At 64.1% G+C, this 21,080-nt stretch overlaps 1 protein-coding gene across 1 annotated transcript; it reads right to left on the bottom strand.

Annotated features, from left to right (window-relative positions):
* Positions 1-1,622: 1,622 nt before the first annotated feature.
* On the bottom strand, positions 1,623-20,296 carry ARVCF (ARVCF delta catenin family member). Its single transcript, XM_082853554.1, has 18 exons — positions 20,072-20,296; positions 11,668-11,826; positions 11,039-11,559; positions 9,598-10,097; positions 8,860-9,043; positions 7,953-8,070; positions 7,434-7,605; positions 6,918-6,935; positions 5,832-5,903; positions 4,447-4,574; positions 4,091-4,241; positions 3,796-3,994; positions 3,569-3,680; positions 3,378-3,468; positions 3,109-3,162; positions 2,665-2,750; positions 2,074-2,193; positions 1,623-1,710 (listed from the first exon to the last, which is right to left on the bottom strand). Exons 1-17 carry the CDS (start codon positions 20,279-20,281, stop codon positions 2,086-2,088), a joined length of 2,883 nt encoding a protein of 960 aa, XP_082709680.1. The 5' UTR covers positions 20,282-20,296; the 3' UTR covers positions 1,623-1,710; positions 2,074-2,085.
* Between the last annotated feature and the right edge of the window lie 784 nt (positions 20,297-21,080).

Genomic DNA, 21,080 nt, shown 5'->3' with positions numbered 1-21,080 from the left:
CGAACCCGTGTCCCCTGCATCGGCAGGCGGACTCGCAACCACTGCGCCACCAGGGAAGCCCGAAATGCCACTTCTTTACTAAAATCATCTGTTAACAATCTTATATACCAATATCATGTTTAAAAGATAGTAAAATAGAAATTAAAGATCTAAATATTTAGGTAAGAGATGAACTGAGTGCTTCTTTTCAGCCACTGTGATGCTGCTGCTTTCCCCTGGCGTCCTCCAGCTTTGCACCAAACACAAGCTGCTCCCCTTGGCCAGATGCTAACACTGCAGACTGGCCGCAGCAGTGCCGGAGGTCGGCCTTGCTCAGTACTGCTCCCGTGGCCAGGCCGAGGGCACCTGTTACAGCCCCATGGGGATGTCTGCAGGCTGGGGTGACCCCCACCTGGGAAACCGGAACCAGGCAGTCAGCCCGCCTGCAGGTCCATCTCTGACCAAGCAGGTGCTGGGGAAGGTGGACACGGCCCTACAGCAGTGCCAGATGTGGTCTGTCCAGTGCCCAGCCTTTTGGGGCCCGTGTGTGGCTCTGAGGGGAAGCACCGTCCCCAGTCCCACTCGGCCTTGTTTGGGGAAGAGAGAGTAGACTCAGACCAGCTGCAGCACTTCTGCATGTGCCCAGCTGGCAAGGGATGAAGCAGAGTTGGTTTGCATCCACCTAAATCCACAGGTGCCCCCAGCTCTGACCTGGTGCTCCAGCCCCAAGGCCCCCAAGTGGTTGGACCTCTGGCCACCTCGGAGGCTCCCTTGGGCCCCAGCAGAGGGTGGGGTCCTAGACCCCAGGATCACCCCTCCTGGTTGAGGCCCACCTGTGCCCAAGACCAGCCACTGGCCAGGACTCCACCCCAGGCCTCAGGACCCAGCTAACCACCCAGGATCAAGCCCACTCCTCTTTGTGTGGGAAAACAACCCTGGGGACTCGGAGCTGAAACCCTGCTGGACACAGCAGACACACCGAGGGCCACCTCTGACACCCAGCAAACGATGGGAGCAGCTCACGGAGAGAGCTGAGCCTCGGAAGACAGGAGGTTCCTTTGTTGTTTTTTTTAATTTTTAATTTTTCTTACAAAAATTTAGATGTTTACCCATAGTCTTATTTTGGTTTTGTTTTTAATTGTTTTCATTAGTGTTTTTCTTGTTTTTAAGTCACAAACAGCAGGCACTGAACAGCAGTCCCCCACTGCTGCTGCCAAAGGTCAGTCCCAGAGGCGCTACTCAGGGGCCAGAGCCGAGCAGGGAAGGCGCTCCAGGCATCCGGGGCTGGGCGGGGCCCTCCAAAGCCTCTCTGTGGGTCGCCCCCCACTCAGGACCCAGGGAAGCCCCTCCACCCTTGGGTTCAGACTCCCTTCACTGAGCCCCCTCCCTGCCTGGCTGCGGGGCCCCAGGGGCCCACCCCCACCCAGCTCCTCAGGGGCCCCGCCAGCCCCAAAGCAAAGCCAGGTGCCCGGCCCTGGGCCCCACCGGGCTCCCACTGGCACACAGCACCATATCAGTAAACTAACTCGCCTGGGAGTTAGAAGGGGGGAGCGAGGGCGGGAGGGCAGGCGTGTCCAGAACCCACAGCTCCAGGGAAAGAGGAGCTGCCTACCCCCGCCACCAGGGGCTCCCAGCTCCACGGCGGGGTCTGCGCAGGCCGCCTGGAGGTCCTTTCCCCGAGGTCCCTTCTTCCGAGATCCGACCCTAAGAGCAAACGGCTGGGCCCAGGCCCTGAGGAGGAAGAGGGGAAGGCTGAGCAGGCCTGGTAGCAGGGCGATGGACGCGTGGGTGAAGGCGGCAGCCTCGGGTGGTCCTCGGGGGGCCCTGTGCTGGGGGCATTGGAAGGTGTGGACCACCCCTGTTCTCACCCCGTGACCTCCAGGCCCTGATGGCACAGAGCCTGAGCCAGGCTGCAGGCCAGGGGGCCCCTCCCTCAGCCCCCAGCCTGGGCATCCCTCCGCTGGGCCTTCAGGCCTGCTGAGCTCGAGGTGGCCCTGCGGGGAGCGTGCGGAGAGTGGAGCAGGCAGGCAGGCAGATGGGATGGAGAGAAGGCCCCACCCAGAGGACGAACACCAGATGAGAACAAGAACGTACCAGGCATGCAAGCTAGACCCAGGAGTCAACAGGCTGAGGCTTAGCGTCCCCCACGGCGTCCACCAGCCTGACTGCGGGTCTGCTGGGCCCGGGAGGAGGAACCTTCCTGCCGGGGTCGGGCTGCAGGGCGGTGGGCAGGAGGGCGTTAGAGGCAGAACAGAGCAGGTTAGTCCGAGCTGGTGAGTTGGGGCTGGGCTGGTCAGCAGGGCAGGGTGAGAGCCGGGGTGCACGCGAGGAGAGGCCTGAGGGCCGGGGGAGCTGAACCAGCGGGGCTCGGAGAGGCAGGGTTGGCACAGAGCAGATGGCAGGGGCTGCCCTGGAGGCAAGACCATGCAAAGGAGGGTGCAGATGCGCCCTCTGTCCCGGGCCCCCTCCCTCCCAGTGGGTGCGAGTTTTTAACCACCTGCACCCACAGGCTGGCTCTGACGTGAGGTTCCCGAGGCAGAAGGGCCACACCCCGAACGGGTCTCCTAGCCCAACTGCCCTGCAGGTGAGCCCCACCCCAGGCCCCAGACCAAACCTTGCCTGGGCCCCTCTCCAGGTGACCCCCGGACACACCACCTCCCTGGACACCTGCCCACAGCCACTCACTTTCAACGATTCCTTCTCAGAGGCCTCCCCTGCAGGGTCACCTCCTCGAGCCCTGCACTCCCTCCGGTCAACGGTGGAGTATCCATCTGTGGGATGGAGGCAGGAGAGGACTCTGAGGCAGGCACCAGGCATGGATCTCCCTCTCAGCCCAGGATGCATCTGGAGAGGGCCCCCACCTAGCCCACTCTGAGCCAGGCCTTCTCACGGCCCCTCCCGTGCGGTGGGCCTTGCAGCCTCTCCCCTGTTCCCCACCAGCAACTCAGAACCCTCCAGCTGCCCCCTCAGCTGCCAGACAGGACACCCTGGCTGGGCAGTGACCCCTCCCTGGCTGCCCCACCCCTCACCCCTGAGCACCCCTAAACCAAATCTTTTTTCCAACCACACCTCCTCGGAAGGTCCTCCCCACACAGACTATAAGCAGCCTGTACCTGCACCTGCCCTCACCTGGGCCAAGTGCCTCCATGGGGATCACGTCCCGGCTGCCTGGCTTCTCACCGTCTGCAAGGTACGAGCGGGTGGCTGGCTGGTTGCAGCGGTGGCAGGGGACCAGGGCTGGCCTCAGCCTGGTGCCAAGGTGAACACCACGGGTGGAGAGGATTGGGGAGGGGAAAGGAGGGGGCCATCTTCCTGGAGGAAGGTCGGCCTCCCTCTACCCCTCAGCAGGGTGGAAGGACACTCCTGAACCTCAGGATGGACCCCTGCCTCATACTCACCCAGGCTCTTGTCCACCAGCGGCAGTGTGCTATCGTCCAAGCCTCCAGGACTCGGTGGTGCCTTGGGGCCCTTGGCATTAGCAGAACCCGACTAGGGGGAGGAGGGCACATAACAGACGGGGTGGGTCGGGGTGCTCCCACGGGGTACCCAGCCTGGGCGAAGTGAGAGAGAAGGGCCGGGTGGGCCGAACCTGGAAGCGCGCCTTGGTCCAGCCGTCCCTCTGCAGAGCACCACGCAGCTCCTTGTAACTCCACACCGTCTGCAGCACGTGGGATGCGGCCTTCGCCTCACGCACCGATTGGCTGCGGTCCGGGCTGGGGTCAGTGTCTGGCCAAGACGGCCCTGCTCTGGCCCCACCTAGGCCCCGCCCCGCCCACCTGGGGGCACCTCCTGCCCACCTAAGCCCTACCCACCCACCTGGAGGCGCCAAGTGCCACCAGCGCAGGCACGCCGCGGGCCTGCAGCAGCGAGCGCGCGTTGTCCAGGCTGTCAGACACGATCTCGTGGATGGTGTTGAGCACGGCCACCACTGTGTCCTCCTCCAGACAGGCCCCGGGCCGCGCAGGTGCCTGCGCGCTGCGCACATTTCGCACGAGCTCGGCCATGGCGTAGCTCCCTGCAGGCAGGGGCTGTAAGGACACTCCGGTGCCGGCAGGAGGGGGGCCGCGAGGAGCGGGTGGCCCGGGCCCCAGACCCCCGTCCCCGCCCTCACCGATGAGGTCCTTGTTGCGCCGGTCCAGCGAGAGGTTGCGCAGGGCGATGGCGACGGCGCGCACCACCTTGTCGGTCTCCGACTGCAGCAGCTCCACCAGCACCGGCAGCCCGCGCTCCTTGCGCACTGTGGCGCGGATGTACGTGGCCCACTGCGGTGGGGGTGCGAGGTGTGCTCAGTGCTGGCCGCGCCGCACACACCAGACACTCGCCTACCTGAGCCCTGACCGCTCCTCCGGCTGGACTGTTCTTCTCCCCCGCCTGACAAAGCCCTCCCCCAGCAGCTCCCCCAGCATCTCCACCAGGAATGCTCCTGGGATTCCCTCGGCCTCCTCCCTGCCAGGCTTGGCCTCTCACCACCCAGTTGCCGGCACTGAGGTTCTGCAGGGCACCGGCTGCGGCCTCCAGAGTGTTGAAGTTCCGACTCTCCGTCAGGAGGGACAGGTAGAGACGCACTACCTCGGGCTGGTACAGCAGCTCGAAGCCTGCGCACGGAGCACCCGCAGCCCACAGTCACCCAGGCCGCCCCATCACCCCCTACCCCCTCCTCAGCCCTCCCAGGGAAGGGCGAGCTGTGGCCCAGGATGGCTGTGGCATCATCAGGAATGTTTAGCAGCAACATGTTCACCCCTTAGCCACCGAAGAGTAAAAAGCCTTCCCACTTCACAAGGCAATCAACCCAAGCTCTGAGGTAGCAGTGGGTTTAGGCGAGGTCATTCTTCCTTGACTCCACTGCCAAAGAAATGGGACCTGCCTGATGCTGGAGCTTCCGGGAGGCCTGGGGTGGGGAGGGAGGCAGTAACCACAGCTGCTCCCCTAGCAACAGGACTCAGACTCCCTAGCAACAGCCCCCCCACCCATATATAAGGCCCACCCTCCCTGTCAGAGCCACTCAACCACTCCTCGTTCCTCATCAATTGAGGCTCCAGCCTGGCAGCAGAGCCACCCCACAGTGCTCCAGAGAGGAGGGCGGAGCAGCCTTCCAAGTCTGCCCCCACATTTAGGCTTCTGTGTCCCTGGACATTTCCTCCCCTCCCCCGCACGCCCCACGTGTCATCACTCCTTCTCCAGTTCTCATGTCCCATATTCCCTCCACTCCAGCCTCCTGTCCCCCAAATGCTCCAAGCACTTGCCCCTGCAGGGCATTTGCATGGGCTGGTCCCTCTGCCTGTGATGCTTCCCCCCAGACCTCCACGGCTGCGCTGCTGCACCCTGCTCTTGGGCATCTGGGCTTGCAGGGCAGACCTCTCTCGCCCAGGCTGGATTCCCAGTGCACAGAGAAGTGCCACACAGAGTGGGGCTCCGATGGACACAGGGAGCGAGAAGCTTGAACCGCTCCCCCACATGACCTGGGTGATCTTGCCCAGCCTCCCAACTGGATCTGACTGCACCTCGGGGCTCCAAAATCCCTAGGAGTGAACCCAGGCTCCTCGTCTGGCACAGGAGGCCCTGCCCAGCTAGCCCTCACTCCAATCCCTGCCAGCCTCTCATGTGCTATGTGACCTGGCAAGTGCCTGGCTCCTCCCTGCCTCTGCGCCCACACCCTGCCTGAAATGACCTGTGGCACAGACCCTGATTCTGAGCCCTGAGCAGGTGCCCAGGGACTGCACAGTCCTCCGAGGAACCCCACACCTGTAGGCCTCAGTTTCCCCACGAGATCCCCAAGGCCCTTCAGCCGCTTGGTGGTACAAAGCTTAACTCCTGGACAGGCCTCGGCCTGGATTCCACCTCCCACTGCTCACCTTTGGCAGCCTCAGTCCGCTTGGGTAGGTCCAGAGTGTCAAAGTTCCGGTCCATCTCACCATCCCTCTTCCCTGGAACAGAAGGGCAGTGGGAGGTGAGGTGGACCCTGCAGGGTGCAAGTATGTGTCAGGAGGGGCGGGGACAGCACCCCCACATCCAAGACTGGGCACCAAGAGGCCTGGGAACAGAGCACTGCTCTGAGTCAGGCAGGCAGCTCTGCCCAAAGGGCAGTGGTGGCAGTTAGGCCTAGGGAGGTCCGAGCCCTGCCTGAGCTGCCAGGACTCATCCTCCATCGGGTGCTGGGAGCTGCACTACAGATCCTCCCGATGGGCTCCTTGGGCCCACCATGTGTGTGAACTGAGGGGCCCAGGAGCCCAGGCTGGGGCAGGGAGGTGCAGACAGGGAAGCCAAGGGCTGGCAGGGACAGGACTTGCCTGGCTGCACAGTGAGGCGGGGCTGGAGCCAAGAATCCCACTCATGGGGAAACTGGCCCCTGTCTGGGGCCAGGACCCAGCCCTGGGCTCTGCTGGCCAGGAGACCCCCCCACTCGCAGGCCCCTGCAGCAGCCCCACCTAACACCCGTCAGCCTCGGCCTGCACACCTCCGTGAGAGCCAGCTCACCACCTCCTGGCTGCCCTCCCGTTCAGATGAGGAACCTTCCCTTTCCTGGAAGGCAGAGCTGAGTTCAGACAATCAGGGGCCTGCCCTACCCAGCCTCCTGGGGCATTTGCATGGTCCCTCCATCTGAGCCACACCTGGCCCATCCCATCAGAGGGGCAGACCCTGCTCCCCAGTGCCCCTGGGAATGGACATGGCCAGGCCCTATCCACCCTCGGCTCTGAGGTTACAGAGGGACAGCCCCTCGGCCTCCCAACCAGCCCCAGGCTGACATTCCTGCAGTTGTCATGTCCACACAGTTGCCATGGAGATGGCTGCCTAGAGAAGGATCTGGGATCGGGACTTCCCAAGGATGAAAGGTCCTGCAGTTGTCATGGAGATGACTGCCTGAGCAATGGGGGCGGGGAGGGGTCCCTGGTGCCCACTGCACCCGCCAGGCCTGCACGGCAGGACAAACAGGGACTTACCTTCATGGAACCACTCTTCTGGGCGGCCGGAGGAAGCACAGGAGAGAGGAGAGGAGGCTGAGCGGGCAGCACCCCCATTCCCTCCCAGGAAATGTAGGGCAGAGGGACGGGGACTCTCACCCCGATTACTTTTGGGGGCTGAGTGCCCACAAGTGGGACGGGGATCAGAAAAGGCCAACGCAGTGGGGCAGGTGAAGGCAGTGTACAGACCCCCTGGCAGCTGCACCCGAGGTAGGGACGGCGTGAGGCAGGTGGGGTGCTGCCCCCTGGGCTCCCCAGGGTCCTCGGGTGTCCTGCCAATGCCAGGAGGCGGCGCTGTCCTCGGCACTTCCAAACTTGGGCCCCCAGGCCCTTCCTGGAGCTGAGGGCCTGGGTCCGGGCACCAGGGGGGACCACTGCACAGGTGGTCCTGGGCACCCTCCTTGGCTCCCTGAATGTGTCCCCGGTGGGTGTGGAGGGCCTTCGGCTTGGCAGGGTCGGGGGTCCTAGAGCAGTACCCCAGTCCCACCCACACACCTTTGGCCTTCTTGCCACCAAAGCAGCCGGCGTCCTCCCTCCTCCGGCGCTGGGCACCCATGGCACTGCCCGGGGGCCTGGGCTCAGCCTCCTGGTACCTGTCAGCCCCCGGCACCTCCTTGTGCACGTGGTAGGAGAGGTTCCGCACGATGCACACGCAGTTCTCCACTGACTGCAGGGAGAGGGGGCTAGGGTACCGCTGGGGGGCACGGGACACTGACCGCTCCCCCAAGGAAGGTGCCACAGCTCATGAGTGCAGAAGGGACCGGGTGTAGGATGGGGAGGCCTGGGTTAGGGGCCCGCTCGGGGGAAACGCAGGGAGGGGCTGAGGAAGGAGGGGGGAGCACCTACCACACGCGGGACCTGGTCCAGGGCTTCAGGGCACACCTGCTGCCCCGCACCACACACCCGTCCCCTGTGCCGCCTGGATAGTCCAGGGCTCCTGCTCCGTTCCCCGACCCTTCATGGGAGGCTGCGATACTGACCCTGCCTGGGGCCTGCCAGGGCCTCCCTGCCTACCTTGTTGTCCGTGTCCTTCCTGCCCACGGCCGACTGCAGGGCGTGCAGGAGTGCGTCCACCAGCCCCTCACACTCACGGAGTCGCCGCCGGGCCTCTGCACCATCTGAGCTCACATTCCTGTGTGGCCAAGAGCAAGCCCTGTGACCCCAGCTCCAGCTCCGGGGTCTCATCTTATCTGCGGAACGTGCTCTGTGCCATGCCGTTAGGGCTGCTAGCAGATGACAAGAGGCTAGCAGTGAAGGTGAAGCAGCAATGGCCTGACTGCTGAGACCCCAGGAGGGGGCCCTGGCCTGGCATCTGTGTGGGGTGGGGGGTCCCCTGACTCTCAGCTGAACTGCAAAGGAACAGAAGTGGATCCAGACGCCTGAATCTGTGCAGTTCAGGGCTCCACCCTGTGCTAAGGACCCCAGAGGGCCATGGGGGCATATCCTGATGGACAGGCAGGACCGAGGGGACGCAGGACTGCCTGTGGGGTCTCTGCAGGGCCTCCAAGGGTGGTGGGGGGAGGGCAGGGGTCACAAGGAGGTGGGATGAGGCCTCTGAGGTAGACTGGAGAGGAGGATCCTAGCTCCCCTTCCCTGGGTGTCACAGGGATGGGTCGAAGCTGGGCAGGGATGGAGCAGGGGTACATGGGAGGGTGGCAGACATCCAGAGGCTGCCTGTGGGGGTGAGTACAGCCCCATCAGGCACATTCTCGGGACTCGGGCAGAAACTGTGCCCTGGCTCTGACGCCGAGGCCTGGGTGGCTAGCTGTCTTCCATGTTATCTGGGACACAGGGACGTGGCTATTCCTAGGACAGCTGTCCCCAGGTGTGCATGCAGGCTCTGGTGCCTGGCTCCTGCCTCCTCGGGTGGGAACAGCCCTGGGAGGCTTCGAGGGGCACCTGAGCAAGGCCCCACGCACACCTCAAGCAGCCTGATGTGTTCTTGAAGACAGTCGTCCACTCAGCATCCCGTGGCTTGGAGTCTTCGTTGGGCTCTGGCTCCCAGCCCGAGTGTGGCACAATGACCTCATGGGTCAGCGTCTGCAGGCCGTGGTCAATGATGACCATCTTCAGGGGTTCGTAGGACGACAGGTTCCAGAGTGTGCCTGCAGGGTGCCATCGACCCGCCAGTGCTGACCACAGGCACTGTCCCCACAGGACCAGCTCAGGACCCACCCTGCCCTCTTCGGGCCCCAGCTCACGCCGGAAGACAGGAGTGACAAAAGCCACAAGAGGCCCTGGGTGCTGCTCTGGTGTGGGTGAGATGCACACGCCACACCGAGAGGGGGCTCCCCGGGGCGGGGAAGGAGCCCCCTAGAGGCCAGGACACATAGGAGGGGCTGGCAGGGAGCCTGGAGCTGGCATGTGCCTTCTTTTCCCCACCCCTTCCCAGCCACCCAGGCAGGTGGGACTATGCTCCTGGGGCCACGCCAAGAGGGGATCATCACATGACCCTGACCAGCCATGGTCCCCACCACTGCCCTGCTGGGGGGGCCAGAGAGGCAGGACCCAGAGTAGTCATGGTGGGGACATGGGAGCTGGCGGGGAGGGGGCCAGTGCCAGCCCCACCTGTGGCGGCCAAGTCCAGCGGTAGAGACCTGACACAGTGCCTAAGCCTGACTCCCGACTGAACCGCGACGCAGGCGGCCGGGCGCCTCACCTGTGACGAGCTCGCGGACCTCGCTGTCCCGGGCAGCCCGCAGCAGGCGCACCAGGGCAGGCACACCGCCGCAGTCCCGGATGGCGGCCTTGTTGTCAGCATCCCTGCCATACGAGAGGTTCCGCAGTGCCCCACAGGCCCGGCGCCGCACCTCCGCCCGCGGGTGGTCCAGCAGGGCCACAAGCAGCGGCAGCCCCCGCAGCTGCCGCACGCGGCGCTTGACACTCTCGTTCTCAAAGCACAGGTGCTGCAGGTAGGCGGCCGCGTTGGCCTTCACGGGGTCCACGGGGTGCCGCAGCATGGCCAGCACCTCGGGCAGCTCGGGGTCCCGCCAGCGCGGCTCCTTGCGGGCACTGTCCACCGAGGGTGAGCGCCGCACTGCCCGGTCCAGGCTGCCCAGGCTGCCATGTTCCGGCTGGGCCAGGGGCGCCGTCGTGGCTGGGAAGGGGGGCCGCTCCTCCATCAGCTCACCGCCATCGTCCGCCACGTCCTCGTAGGCCCTGTGCAGGTGAGCACGGTGCATGACCGTCTTCTCGCGGCTGCTGGCTGGCCTTGCCCCCAAGCGGCCCCATCACACATTCTCCGGGGGACCATGAACCCATGGGGCAGGGCTGAGCCTAGAGCATCGTCGGTGCTGAGGGTCATACCCGACCCAGCAAGAACTAACTCACAGCCAGTGACAGAGCCAAACCCCAGCCAATGTCATCAGAACTTGTATCCCTCCCAGATGGGAGCTCACTCACTCCCATCACCAGGCAGTTTCCCTGACTCCCAGCTAAATGTGTGTCTACGAAACATCTGTCTGTGACTGGGGTCCCACCTCCCCATGAGGCCATGTCTGGCTAGTGCACCCCTTGCACATAGCCAGCCTGGTAGGACCATCTGAGGGGCCTCAGGCCACCAGTTCTCCAGGGCACAAGATGTCAAACCCACTTCCTAGGTGAGGGATTGGGGCTGGGGGTGGGCGAGTGTCTCGCCTGTGGCCACAAAGCATAATCCAGACCCAGGCAGTGGTCATGTTCCCACCTGACAGACAGAGAAGCTGAGGGCAGGGGAGACAGAACCAAAGGCTGCAGAGGGAAGGGAAGGACCGAGGGCCTGGGTTCTGGGTGCTCCTGTGATGGGGAAGGGGCTGGGGCCCAAGCTCAGAAAAATGCCCTGGGTCCCTTGGGCTTGTGTCTTCCGGGCCATCTGGCTGGAGCAGGGGCAGCAGGCATGGGCGCATCACCAGATTCTCTTGCTCCAGACCCACAGGGAGGATGCCCAGTGCAATCCCACAGCCCAGAGCCCGCCCTTGCCGCTGTCCCTGAGAAGAGCCAAGGCCAATTCAAACTAACGTGTGCGTTATTAACACAGCACCGCAGCGAGACTACCCGTGTGGTACTCTGCAAGGAGTGGAAGGCAGGCTTCCCGGAGGCAGTGAGAGCGCATGGGGGCTCACCTGGTGCGCAGGCCCCGCCCACAGTCTGGCCTCCTCCGTGCGGCTGTGCCACAGTCAGCCTCCAGCTCCGGGCCCCCCTCGTCCTCAGCAGCCAGGCTGCGAGTGTCGTCCTCCAAGCCATACGGCTCTGCCTGGAACCGCTCGGGCTGGGAGCGGCCGGCTGGTGGCCCAGGCTCAGGGCCCGCGGGGAAGGCCTCCCGGCGGCTGGGCAGCGTGAAGCAGCCATCACCAGGGCCTGGGCCCAGGGGGCCTCCGCGCGGAGGCCGCACACCCAGCCCGCGGGACAGGCTGCCATAGCTGGGGACGTCGCGGGGCTCGTCAGGAAAGCCGCCTCCGCTGCCAAGGCAGGTGCGGGAGAGAGTGGCCGCCGGGCCACCCCCGCGCAGCAGGAAGTGTCGGTCCAGGGGGCCATCGGTGAAGGGGCCCAGTGGGTGGCCACCGTCCAGCAGGGGGAGGCCATCAGGGCCCACGGGCACCTGGCGCACTGTTCGAGTGGTCACCGTCTTGACTGTCTTGGTGACCTGGTGGGTGAGGGGGCAGCCTGTGGGCTGGCAGCCTGAAAGGCCAGGGTGGCCTCAGCCCTCCACCTGAATAATGGGTGGCCTGCAGGAGGCCAGGGCGAGGTGTACCTTGGTCTCAGTGCGACGAGTGGTGCCATCTTCCGATGTGACGATGGACACATGGGAGGTGGGGGTGCCAGGGTCCTCCTCCACCGTCACTGTCTCCTCCAGCACCTCAGGCGCCTCCGGCATCATGGCCAAAGAGGCCTGGCTGCCCGGGCTCTGCTCCTGGGCAAGGGGGCAGGTGTTGGTGGGAGGACCCCGTGCTCAGCAGCCCTGGGGCAAGGAAGCTCGTGCTGGCCTGGACGCCAGGAGGGCCTTCTTCCCCTGCCCCAGGGCCTGTCTCAGCCCCGGCTGGTGAGGACAGCAGCACATTCTTGCCTCTGAAAGCCGAGGGGCTGGGCCCCACCCCAGGTCCTCCTCGGGCTGATCTAGTGGATAAGGCCCTGGGCCCAGCGGCGCAGTCTTGGGCAGCCCTGTCTGAGCTGTAAGCCCAGCTGCCACAGCTCCTGGAGGCCCAAGCACCCACAGGACGCTCTCCTGACGTCACTCATCACCCCTGCCTGTGCCCTCCCTAAAGGATGGCTCTTTCCTGTGCCTCCTCCCTGCCCACCCCAGAAACCTTGGGTGCAGGGGGTGGCAATTTCAGCATTGTTCACCCTGTGGCCACACGGAGGCTCCCACCATCCCCAAGGCCAGCTAGACACCCTCGCAGGACAGAAATACCCAACTCCCAGAATGCCCTGCGCACTCAGAACACCAAAATACCCTTGCCCCTTCCGGCCCAGATACTCTTGGGGTGCTGAGTGGGCAGGGCCTGGCCCTATCTCACTCGGGCCAGTGGCTGGTACCCCTCACTGAGGCCCTGGGTGTCATATCAGAGAGCCCAGAGAGGGTGGATTCAGGCCAATGTGGGCCCAGCTGATCCTTGATGGGAACCCTGGTGTCCCCTCCCCCACACACCCCCGGGTCTCCCCAGCCTTGGCCCTCAGCTCTCAGCCCCCCTTGCCAACATCCCCACAGGCAAGATGGTGCTGGAGAGAGGCTCTTCTAAAGCCCACAGGCCTACTGGCCAGATTCACCAGTGGGGAAACTGAGGCTCAGAGAGGACAGGCCAGCCCACAGCACAGCTGGGCTGGACCCCTGCTATGCTGAGTGGCATGGGGACCCCAGGCCTCTGACCACCTGGGTCCCCCCCCACCATGCCAACATCCCAGGATCAGCGTCTGGCCAGGACGGGTAGGAGCTGAAACCCAAGCTGCAGTGGGCGGGCGCGGGGGAGCACATTCCCGGGCAGCCAGGGCCGGGTCAGCAGGAGGACAGGTCCTGCTCCAGGGCCCAGGCCCGTGCCTTGTGGGATGGGTCCCCGCCTGGGCCCCAGGCCCCTGAAGCCTGCACAGACAGGGAGCTGAGGCCCAGGAAAGGCCAGCAGCTCAACCTGCATCTGCCTGGCACCAGAGCCCTGCTCTGCTCCCGTCCCCGGGCCCAGGAGCATGCAAGGCAAGGTGCCCAGGGCTGCCCTCGGGGCCTACCTCCCGAGGGCCTCGGGTGTGAAGTCTCCCCAGGTTGGGGTCCTGTCCTAAAGGAATGCATGTCCCCCCAAATACACACAGTGCTAAGGTTCTGGGCCCCTGCAGCCTCTTCAGGGGTCCCAGAAGCCTGCACCAACCTGCTGGGAGCATCCCTCAGGCTCTGGTGACAGAGGAAGAGGTCACAGAATGTGCCCCCTCCCCCAGAAGCAGGGCTTCAGAGGACAATGTGTGATTTTATGAAAAAGAGAAACTGAGGCCTGACAGAGGAGAAAGGACTACCCAGAACTGCACAAACTGCTAACGGGGGATTTCAGGCATCCACAGGGAAGGGCTTTCAGTCACATGTCACCCCTCTGGGGCGACAGCCTTGGCTGCCGCCTTCTCAGTCCTAGAATGCAAGTAGTATGCCTGTCGGGGACCTGGCCAGGAAGGAAGGATGCTGTTCCTTGGGAAAGAGAAGTAAACTGAGGCCTGGGGTGGGGACACGCTGGTATGCGGCTGGGCAGGGTGGCCTGGCCCTTCTCTGAGGGCACTGGGGAGCTGGGGCGGTTCTGGAGCATAGGTTCAGGGACAGCATGCCCCTGCTGGGGCCTCGGCCGCCCCATCTGCACTTGGCAACTGTGGGAGCAAAAGTGTGGCTGGCAGTGAGCTCTCTGCTCAGCCGGGGAAGCGGGGGAGCAGCAAGGCCCCATGGCTACAAAGCACAGGGAACAGGGAGTGCAGGGAGCAGGACTGACAGGAGGAGACCAGGTTGTCCAGGACACTGCCAGGAGTACGAACCCCTTAGTAGGTATGCATACATTTGCATACATTTAACCCTCTCCGAGAAGAGCCACTACCCCCTGGCCAGGCTTGGGCTGCTAGAGGGTGGCACAGGGGGTGCACATCTTGGATCTCAGTGCCAGGGGGGCCTGGCTGCTGCTTCTCACTCCAGCCTGCAGACACAATGCAGAATTGGGGGGAAGAGGGGATGGGGGTCCAGGAGAGCCAGGGGCCCAACAAGGCCTGGCAACCCTGCAGCATCAGCCACCAACACCCAGCCCAGGCAGCCCGGCAGCGGGATCCCAAGGCCCCAAGAGCCCTGACTGGCAAATGACCTCAGGGAGCTAAAAATGGTGATGACTTCACCCCGGTGGGCAGGGAGGCGGGAGCGTGAGTCAGCCGGCGATCACAGGGAGGCCCGGCCCCCGTTACACACGCCTGGGCACACACATGCAGAAAGGGACCTGGACACACATGTGCACGAACACCCATCCCAGCTCCCCAGCCCAGGCACGTCAGTTCACAGGCTCTCCCGACAGCACCCAGCACCGACATCCCCTCCTGCCTTCTACCTGCGTGTCCAGACTTCCTCAACCACCTATGCAGCATCTACCATGGGAGTCTCAGAGCTGGCAGGTGGGGGATCCAAGGCCTAGGGTAGAAGGAGCCCAAGGTCGACCCCTGCCTTGGGCCTCTGAAATGTCTTTGGGGTGAGAACATGGGGTCACAGACTGACTGACCAGGACACAGTCAGCTCTAAACAGAGGCTGCTGACCAGGCTGCCTGGATCCTCGTCTGGCCTCAAGGCCCTGCTCTAGGGCCCCATGTCCCATGGCCACCTACCCAGGCTGGCCCACCTCAGGAACCCCCAGCCCTGCAGTCCCAGATTTCCCTCATACCCTAGACATGAACAACACCTGCAGCCTCCCCCACACCCCAAATTCCGCCAAGTCCTGTCAACTGCCTTACCCTCCCTCTGCCCTGGCACCATCCTTGCCTCTCTCGCTGGGATGACTGTCCAGCCTCCCATCAGCTCTCCCCAGGGCCCAAATCTGTCCCATGGTCCTCCCATCCATGGTCCACTTGGTCCAGGGGCCCTGGGTCTGGACCAGCAAGGGGCTGCTGTACACTTCTGGAGTTTCCCATGAGCTCCTGTGAACTTGTGGGAGGGGCCGAGCCCAGGACTCCAAGCAGGGGCGGGAGTGACCAGTATCCCAGAAAGGTGGACCCAACCACTGCTCTCAAGAGGGTCTCCAGAGGCCCAGAGCTGGAGGGCTCTGGCCCTGTCACACACCTAGGCTCAGCTTTCTTGTATGAAGACAAGAAGGACCCGGGGTGTCCAGGCCACAGGACAGGTGGGATAGTGCCAGTCCTGACTTTGTGACCAGATCTAAGGTGTGTGAGGCTCAGAAAACTGAGACATGGGACAAGACACAGAGGGGCCACCCCTGGGCAAAAGCCCACAGCAGCCTCTGGGGGCGCATGTGGGAATGGCGGAAGGAGGGGACAGAGGAAACAAGCCAAGTCACCACTGGTGGGGAGCTGGACTGGGGTCCCAGAGGCATGGATCCACCTGCAATGTCTGCCCTTGAGAGATGAGCACCCATGGTCTGGATCACGAAGAACAAGATGTGGGGTGGTTGTCCCACCCTGTCCACAGCCCCACCAGCACACGCAAGGGATAGATTAAGGTGGGATCCCACCCCTGGCTCCCACAACCCCCTGTCGAGGCTCTCAGAGAGCACGAGACGGCTGCTTCTGGATGAATGAACCGAGGGGTGGAGGAATACCAGCCCCCCATCCAGAGCGGCCATCCTGGATGAAGTCCAGGCCAAGCCAGGCAAGCATCTCCCACCAGGGAGCAAGTCCTTGGCCATTACAGACGTCCTCTCCCTTGGTGCCCACAGTGGCGAACCCAGCCCTGGCTGACCGGGAGCTCCCCGCTCCACAGCAGCAGTCCACCTGCAAGGGCGCAGACCCAGGATGAATGGCCAAGAGGCCAAGGGGCAGTAGGTGCCCAGCAGACTGGGGGAGCAAGCTTGTGGGCGACGGCAAGGTAGGCCATCACCCACCCTAGCTTTCCCAAGCCCAGCCCACACCCATCAGGCACACAGTGGCCCCACATTCCCCCAGCTCCCCTGAACTGGCCTCTCCATCTCTGGGGCAGGCAGGCACCTAGCTGTCCAGGTGAGCAGGTGTGTAGGAGACCTACCTCTTGCTCCTCCACTCTGCCTCAGTTTCCCCGCCTGTTAGGGGACCCCGCCCCTCTGAGCAAGAGTGCAGGCTGCCCGCGAGCCTTCCCCCATGCTGGTGCTGGGAGGAAGCCCCCCTCCGCCTCCGCACGTGGGCAGGGCAGTCCCCCAGCCCTCTCCCCACGTGCGCTGCAGCGGCAGACCCGGCTTGCATTAAAGCTCCGAAGCTCCTGCGCGGCCCCCAGAGCCGGGGCCCTGTGAATTTGGGGGAGGCCTAGTCGCGCCGCCCTCTCCAGATTCGGCCTCCCACCTGCGCAGAGGGTCTGCTCGGGAAGGCCCTGCCCACCACCCCGTCCCAGGCACCTGTCCCGGGCGCTGGCCCGGGTGCGCCCGCTCCCACCCCTCCACCCGCTCCCCGCACCCCCGGTGGCGCGCTCACTTCGCCGCCCCGCCCGGCCCCGGCCCGGGGGCGCAGACAATAGCCACCTCCGGCCGGCGGCTCCACGAACAAAAGCGGGTCCTCCCGGAGGGCCGGCGCCCCGCCCTCCGCCACCGGCCCCTGGGACAGTGCCCCCGCCCGGGACCAAGTTCCCTCCAACCTGTCTGAGTTCGGCCGGCATCGGGCCGGGCGCGGGGGACGCGAGCCGGCGGTGGCGGCGGCTGGACTGGGTTCAGCTGCGGTGCCTCGGCCGCTCAGCTCGGGTTAGGCGGACTCGCTCCCCGCGGGGCCGACCTGGCTAGGCGCGACCAGCGGCCAATCGGGAGGGGCGGGACGGTGAGGCGAGCAGCCAATCGGGAGGGGCCAAGCTGGGGCGGGGTGGATAGCAGCCAATCGGCTGGGGCCTCACCCGGGAGGGGCGGGGCGGCGGGAGGCCAATTGGGCGGGGCAAAGCCCCGCCCCGACCGGCGCGGAGCGGGTCTTGCCTGCAGCCTTGGGCCGGGGTCGCCCTCTGCCCCTGCGATCAGGTCAGTCAGGGCTTCCCCACCCCCGTACCACGGAGGTAGCATTTTCCCGCCGAGTCCTCCTTCCCAGGCCTCGGTTTACCCCCAGTAAAAGAGCCCACAGCCCAACCCCTGCAGTTGAGGAAACAGTTCTGGCAATGCAGGGGCCAGTGTGGCTAAGGCATCCTGCAAGACCACCCTCCTGGCACAAGCTGCCCATCCCGGCTGCGACTCAGTTTCCCCTAGCTGTGAAATGGTGGCCTATAAGAGTATTGACGGCGATGTCGCTCAGGTTTCCTAGATCTGGCTCCAGGCTCTTGCCAACCCTCCAGCACCTCCCCAGTAAGCGTCCCCACAGAGCTCAACCCGGGCCTGCACTGACCCACTTTCTCTTGCGTTCTCCCCATCAAGTCACAGAGGCACAGGGGTCCCCCATCCTCTGAGAGGTGTCAGAGCAGATCAAAGGGAGGGGAGGGAGCACAACTCTTGGGTGACCCTGGGCGAAAGCTTGTGGGGCCCAGCTGGCCTCAGATCCTCTCCCTTCCATGTCTCTGACCTATTGGGAAGTGGTAGCTAGAGGGGACGGTTAATCAGGGCTTCTCCTACTATGGTGCACTCCCCACCCCCAGCAGCCTGGCATGGAGGTGCAGCCACCCTGGGGGTCTGGCTTGGCCAAAGGGAAGCGTAGACACAGGGAAGGGTCTGGGCTGGGGCCCTCTCGGGTCATACCCCGCAAACGCAAGCCAACGGCTCTCACACCAAGAACAAGAGACTTATGCTCTGGATTGAACAGAGCTGGGCCGGCCCACAAAGGTTCAGCAGGCTGGGCAAGAGAGGGGGCCTTAGCCTTGGCTTTCTGCTTCCCACCTGCTTCTCCCCAGACCCCACTCCTCTTCTAGGACACTCCATGCACATAGGCCATGCAACCAGCATGCTCAAGCACTCTGGGTGCCCACTGCATGTTCCTCTGAGTCTCAGTTTCCCTTGAGTTGTCCTTACCACTGGACCCCCTGTAACTTCCGTCCGTGGAGCTACCTGGGGCAGGAGCAGAAGACTGTACCGCTGCCCTGAGAGAACTTGGCCTGGATGCTTACATGTGAGTCATTTCTGTCTTCTCCCAAATTTCACCATCTGTTACTGCCCTAGGCTCATCTCCCTCTTGGCCCAGCCCAAAGTTGGCCAGGTCCCTAAAGGTGTCCCCCGCCTCCACACACACACATACATTGCTTGAGGGTCAGTCCTGCTCCAGCCAGCCTGCTCCAGGTGTCTGGAGGAGGCGACCCTTTCTGCTAGAGGATGAAGGGCAGGCAGCCAGCACTGTGGAGCAGCACCCCAAGACTCTCGACTCCCCAGCCCCAGCTACCTGCCTTGCCACCAGCCTCCAAGCTGCACAGATCCAGGCTCTGACACCGAGGACCAGGTCCAGGCAGCCGTGGCTCACAGGTGGGTCACTAGGCACCTCCTGCTGAGATGGGTCTGGGAAGCAGGTTTGGCATGGAGGCTGCCAGGCCTGGCCCGCTGGATGTGGCTGCCTCCCCATCAGCCCCGCTAGTCCAGCCACAGCCCTGGGAACACACTCTCTCTGATCTCAGCCTGAGAAACCATCTCCTCCCAAGAGAGAAAACCAAGGGCAGGTCTTGGAGGGCCTTGGGTGGGGAGGGGTAGTGGGCAGGGAGGGTGGTGGCCTGATCTTCAGGCTGCAGCCCTCAGGAGGCCAGGGCAGCTCCAGGCTATGGGAATGTCTTCCCACAGGGGCGTTGACCCTCAGCAGCACCCTCTGGGCTGGAAGCCAGAGCCCTTTCCGGCCTGGGAGGGCTGGAAAGAGGGCCTGGAGCCTAAAGAGTGGCCTTGGGGTCATGGGCTGCCACTGTCCCTGTGTGGCTCAGCGGGCTGTTCTGCTCCCCAAATTTGGGGGTGCAGGCCTCACCCTTTGGAGTGCCTGGGGTCCAGGGGGCCACAGGGGTGGCCCTCATACGTAGATCCACCTGGCCTCAGTTCCAGCCTCCCATGAACTGGCTGTGCGGCCACCTCAGCACCAGCTGGCTTGGAAAGACAGCTACCCAGTGTGTATGGGCCCACTGAAGATGCGCCTTCAGCTCTGACTGTGGACCATGCTGGGCCGTGCGTATGGATCACCCACTGGTAGATGAGGACATCAAGGCTTGGGGGCAGTTACTGGCCAGGTCCCCCAGCTTGACACAGACCACTGCTTCTGAGCCCCAAACGCCCAGGCTAGATGAAGCTAGCGCACTGGGCCAGTCTCTACCAAGACCCGTAACCCCCTCCTTTTCTCTCCAGCCACAGAGGTCCAGGCCGCCCCAAGCCGCCAGCACATATGTGCCGGGGCCCCACAGCCAGCAGCCCATCCGGCTCCCTGGAGCTCTGCCCGTGCCCTGCCCTGCATCTCAGTCAATCACAGGAACTGCAACAATCACAGCAAACTCCCTCCTCCCCCACCAGCACCCCAGGAGCCAGGCGCTATTGCCCCATCTGAAGGTTCGGTACTGGGGCACAGCTCGTGTCGGGAGGACCCCACGAGGCCTCCTGACCTCACTGTACATCCCAACTTCAGAGTTCTCAGGGCCTGGCCAAGAGCAGACTGGGCTCTACACCTCCTGGGGCTGAGCAGGGGCAATGGCCAGTCACCTGCTGGGCTGCAGGCAGAGCCTCAGCCCTGCTCAAGCCTCCCCCAGGGCTGACCCACTGACTGATGCAGGCAACGAAGGCAGAGAGACTCCATGGAAGCAAAACCCTCAGTGTCACCAGGCTGACTGCTGAGCCTCCCAGAACAGACCCTGCCCAGCTGTCTGGGCCCTGAGGGCTCACACAAGTGGAAAGTGCTGTTCTGAGGGTTGGGCTGTGTCCTGCCCATTTGTCACATGATGCCCTGCATACCCAAGGGGGTTGGAATCCCACTTTCTTTCCCTCCCCAGAGGCCCCAGGTCGTGCAATAAGCCACTGCATGCTGGCTTGTGGTCCACCTAGGCCCCTTGATTTTTTCCCCACTTGGCCATTTTCACCCTTCCTGAGTCCCTGGGCTGTTACCTGCAGGACAAGCTGTTGCCAGGCCATCGACAAGGGCTGCCCACTGCCCACGCCACTGCTGCCCATGCCAGGCTGCTGGGCACGCTCCAGCTGCAGGGCAACATGGCGCCGTTCCTGCTCCAATGCCCGTGTCAGCCGCTCGAAGCGGGCCTCCTGCTCCTTCACTGAGGCCAGGATGCTGGCAGCCGAGTGCACGTTGCAGTCCTCCATGACCAGGATGCTGGCTGACTGCAGGCAAAGCAGAGCAAGTCAGGGTGGGGCCAGGGCGGGGGACTGGAGAGGCCGTCGTGGGCCCCCTGCCCACCCCACTCACAGATCACATGACTCACTCCCAGACCACAGCATCCAGCTCTCTGGAGAGAAGCCACATTGATTAAATTCTAAATTAAAAGCCATTAATCCAAGGCTGGCCGGAAGCAGCCGGCTCCCTCCCTGTGGTGTGTGGGGCTCTGACCCGGGCTCCCTGCTTCCTGCCAGGCCCAGCAGAACCTCGGACCATGGGTGTCCCAGAGCCTGCTGGGGAGGGAAGGGAAGGGGAGGGAAGGGAAGGAAAGAAAGAGCTGGTGTGACCAGCTCTCAGACCTCCCAGGCCCTCTGCTGTCCAAAGCACATGCCAGTTCACCCCACCCTCATGGCACCAGCACAGGCCCATCTCACTGAGGTGGGCGCTGGGGCCCAGAGAGGGTGGGGGACCTGTCTGTAGCCACACAGCTCGCACGGCAGAGCTGGCACACTAGTTGGCAGGGAGTGAGAAGTTGCTCCACAGCCACTGGGTGCCTGGCCACCTAGGCAGGTGCGGGGATGACGCGGGCCTGCAGACCAGTGGTCCCACCTCCACTCCCAGCCACGCTGGCTGGGAGCAAGGGCGGTGTCTACCCCATGCATACAGCCTGGCTGAGATTCCGTGTCCAGAAGTGGCCCATGTGCCTGACGCCTGACCCCGAAGGAGGCTGAGGGCAGGGGCCTGGGCGCCTGAGGCCCAGCGTCTGGAGAGAGTCAGGCCTGCCTG

The sequence above is a fragment of the Leucopleurus acutus genome, assembly GCF_964270905.1.
Source record: "Leucopleurus acutus genome assembly, chromosome: 13".
Lineage (NCBI taxonomy): Eukaryota > Metazoa > Chordata > Mammalia > Artiodactyla > Delphinidae > Leucopleurus > Leucopleurus acutus.
The sequence above is the reverse complement of the archived record's forward strand: the minus strand, read 5'-3'. Positions and strand labels throughout refer to the sequence as shown.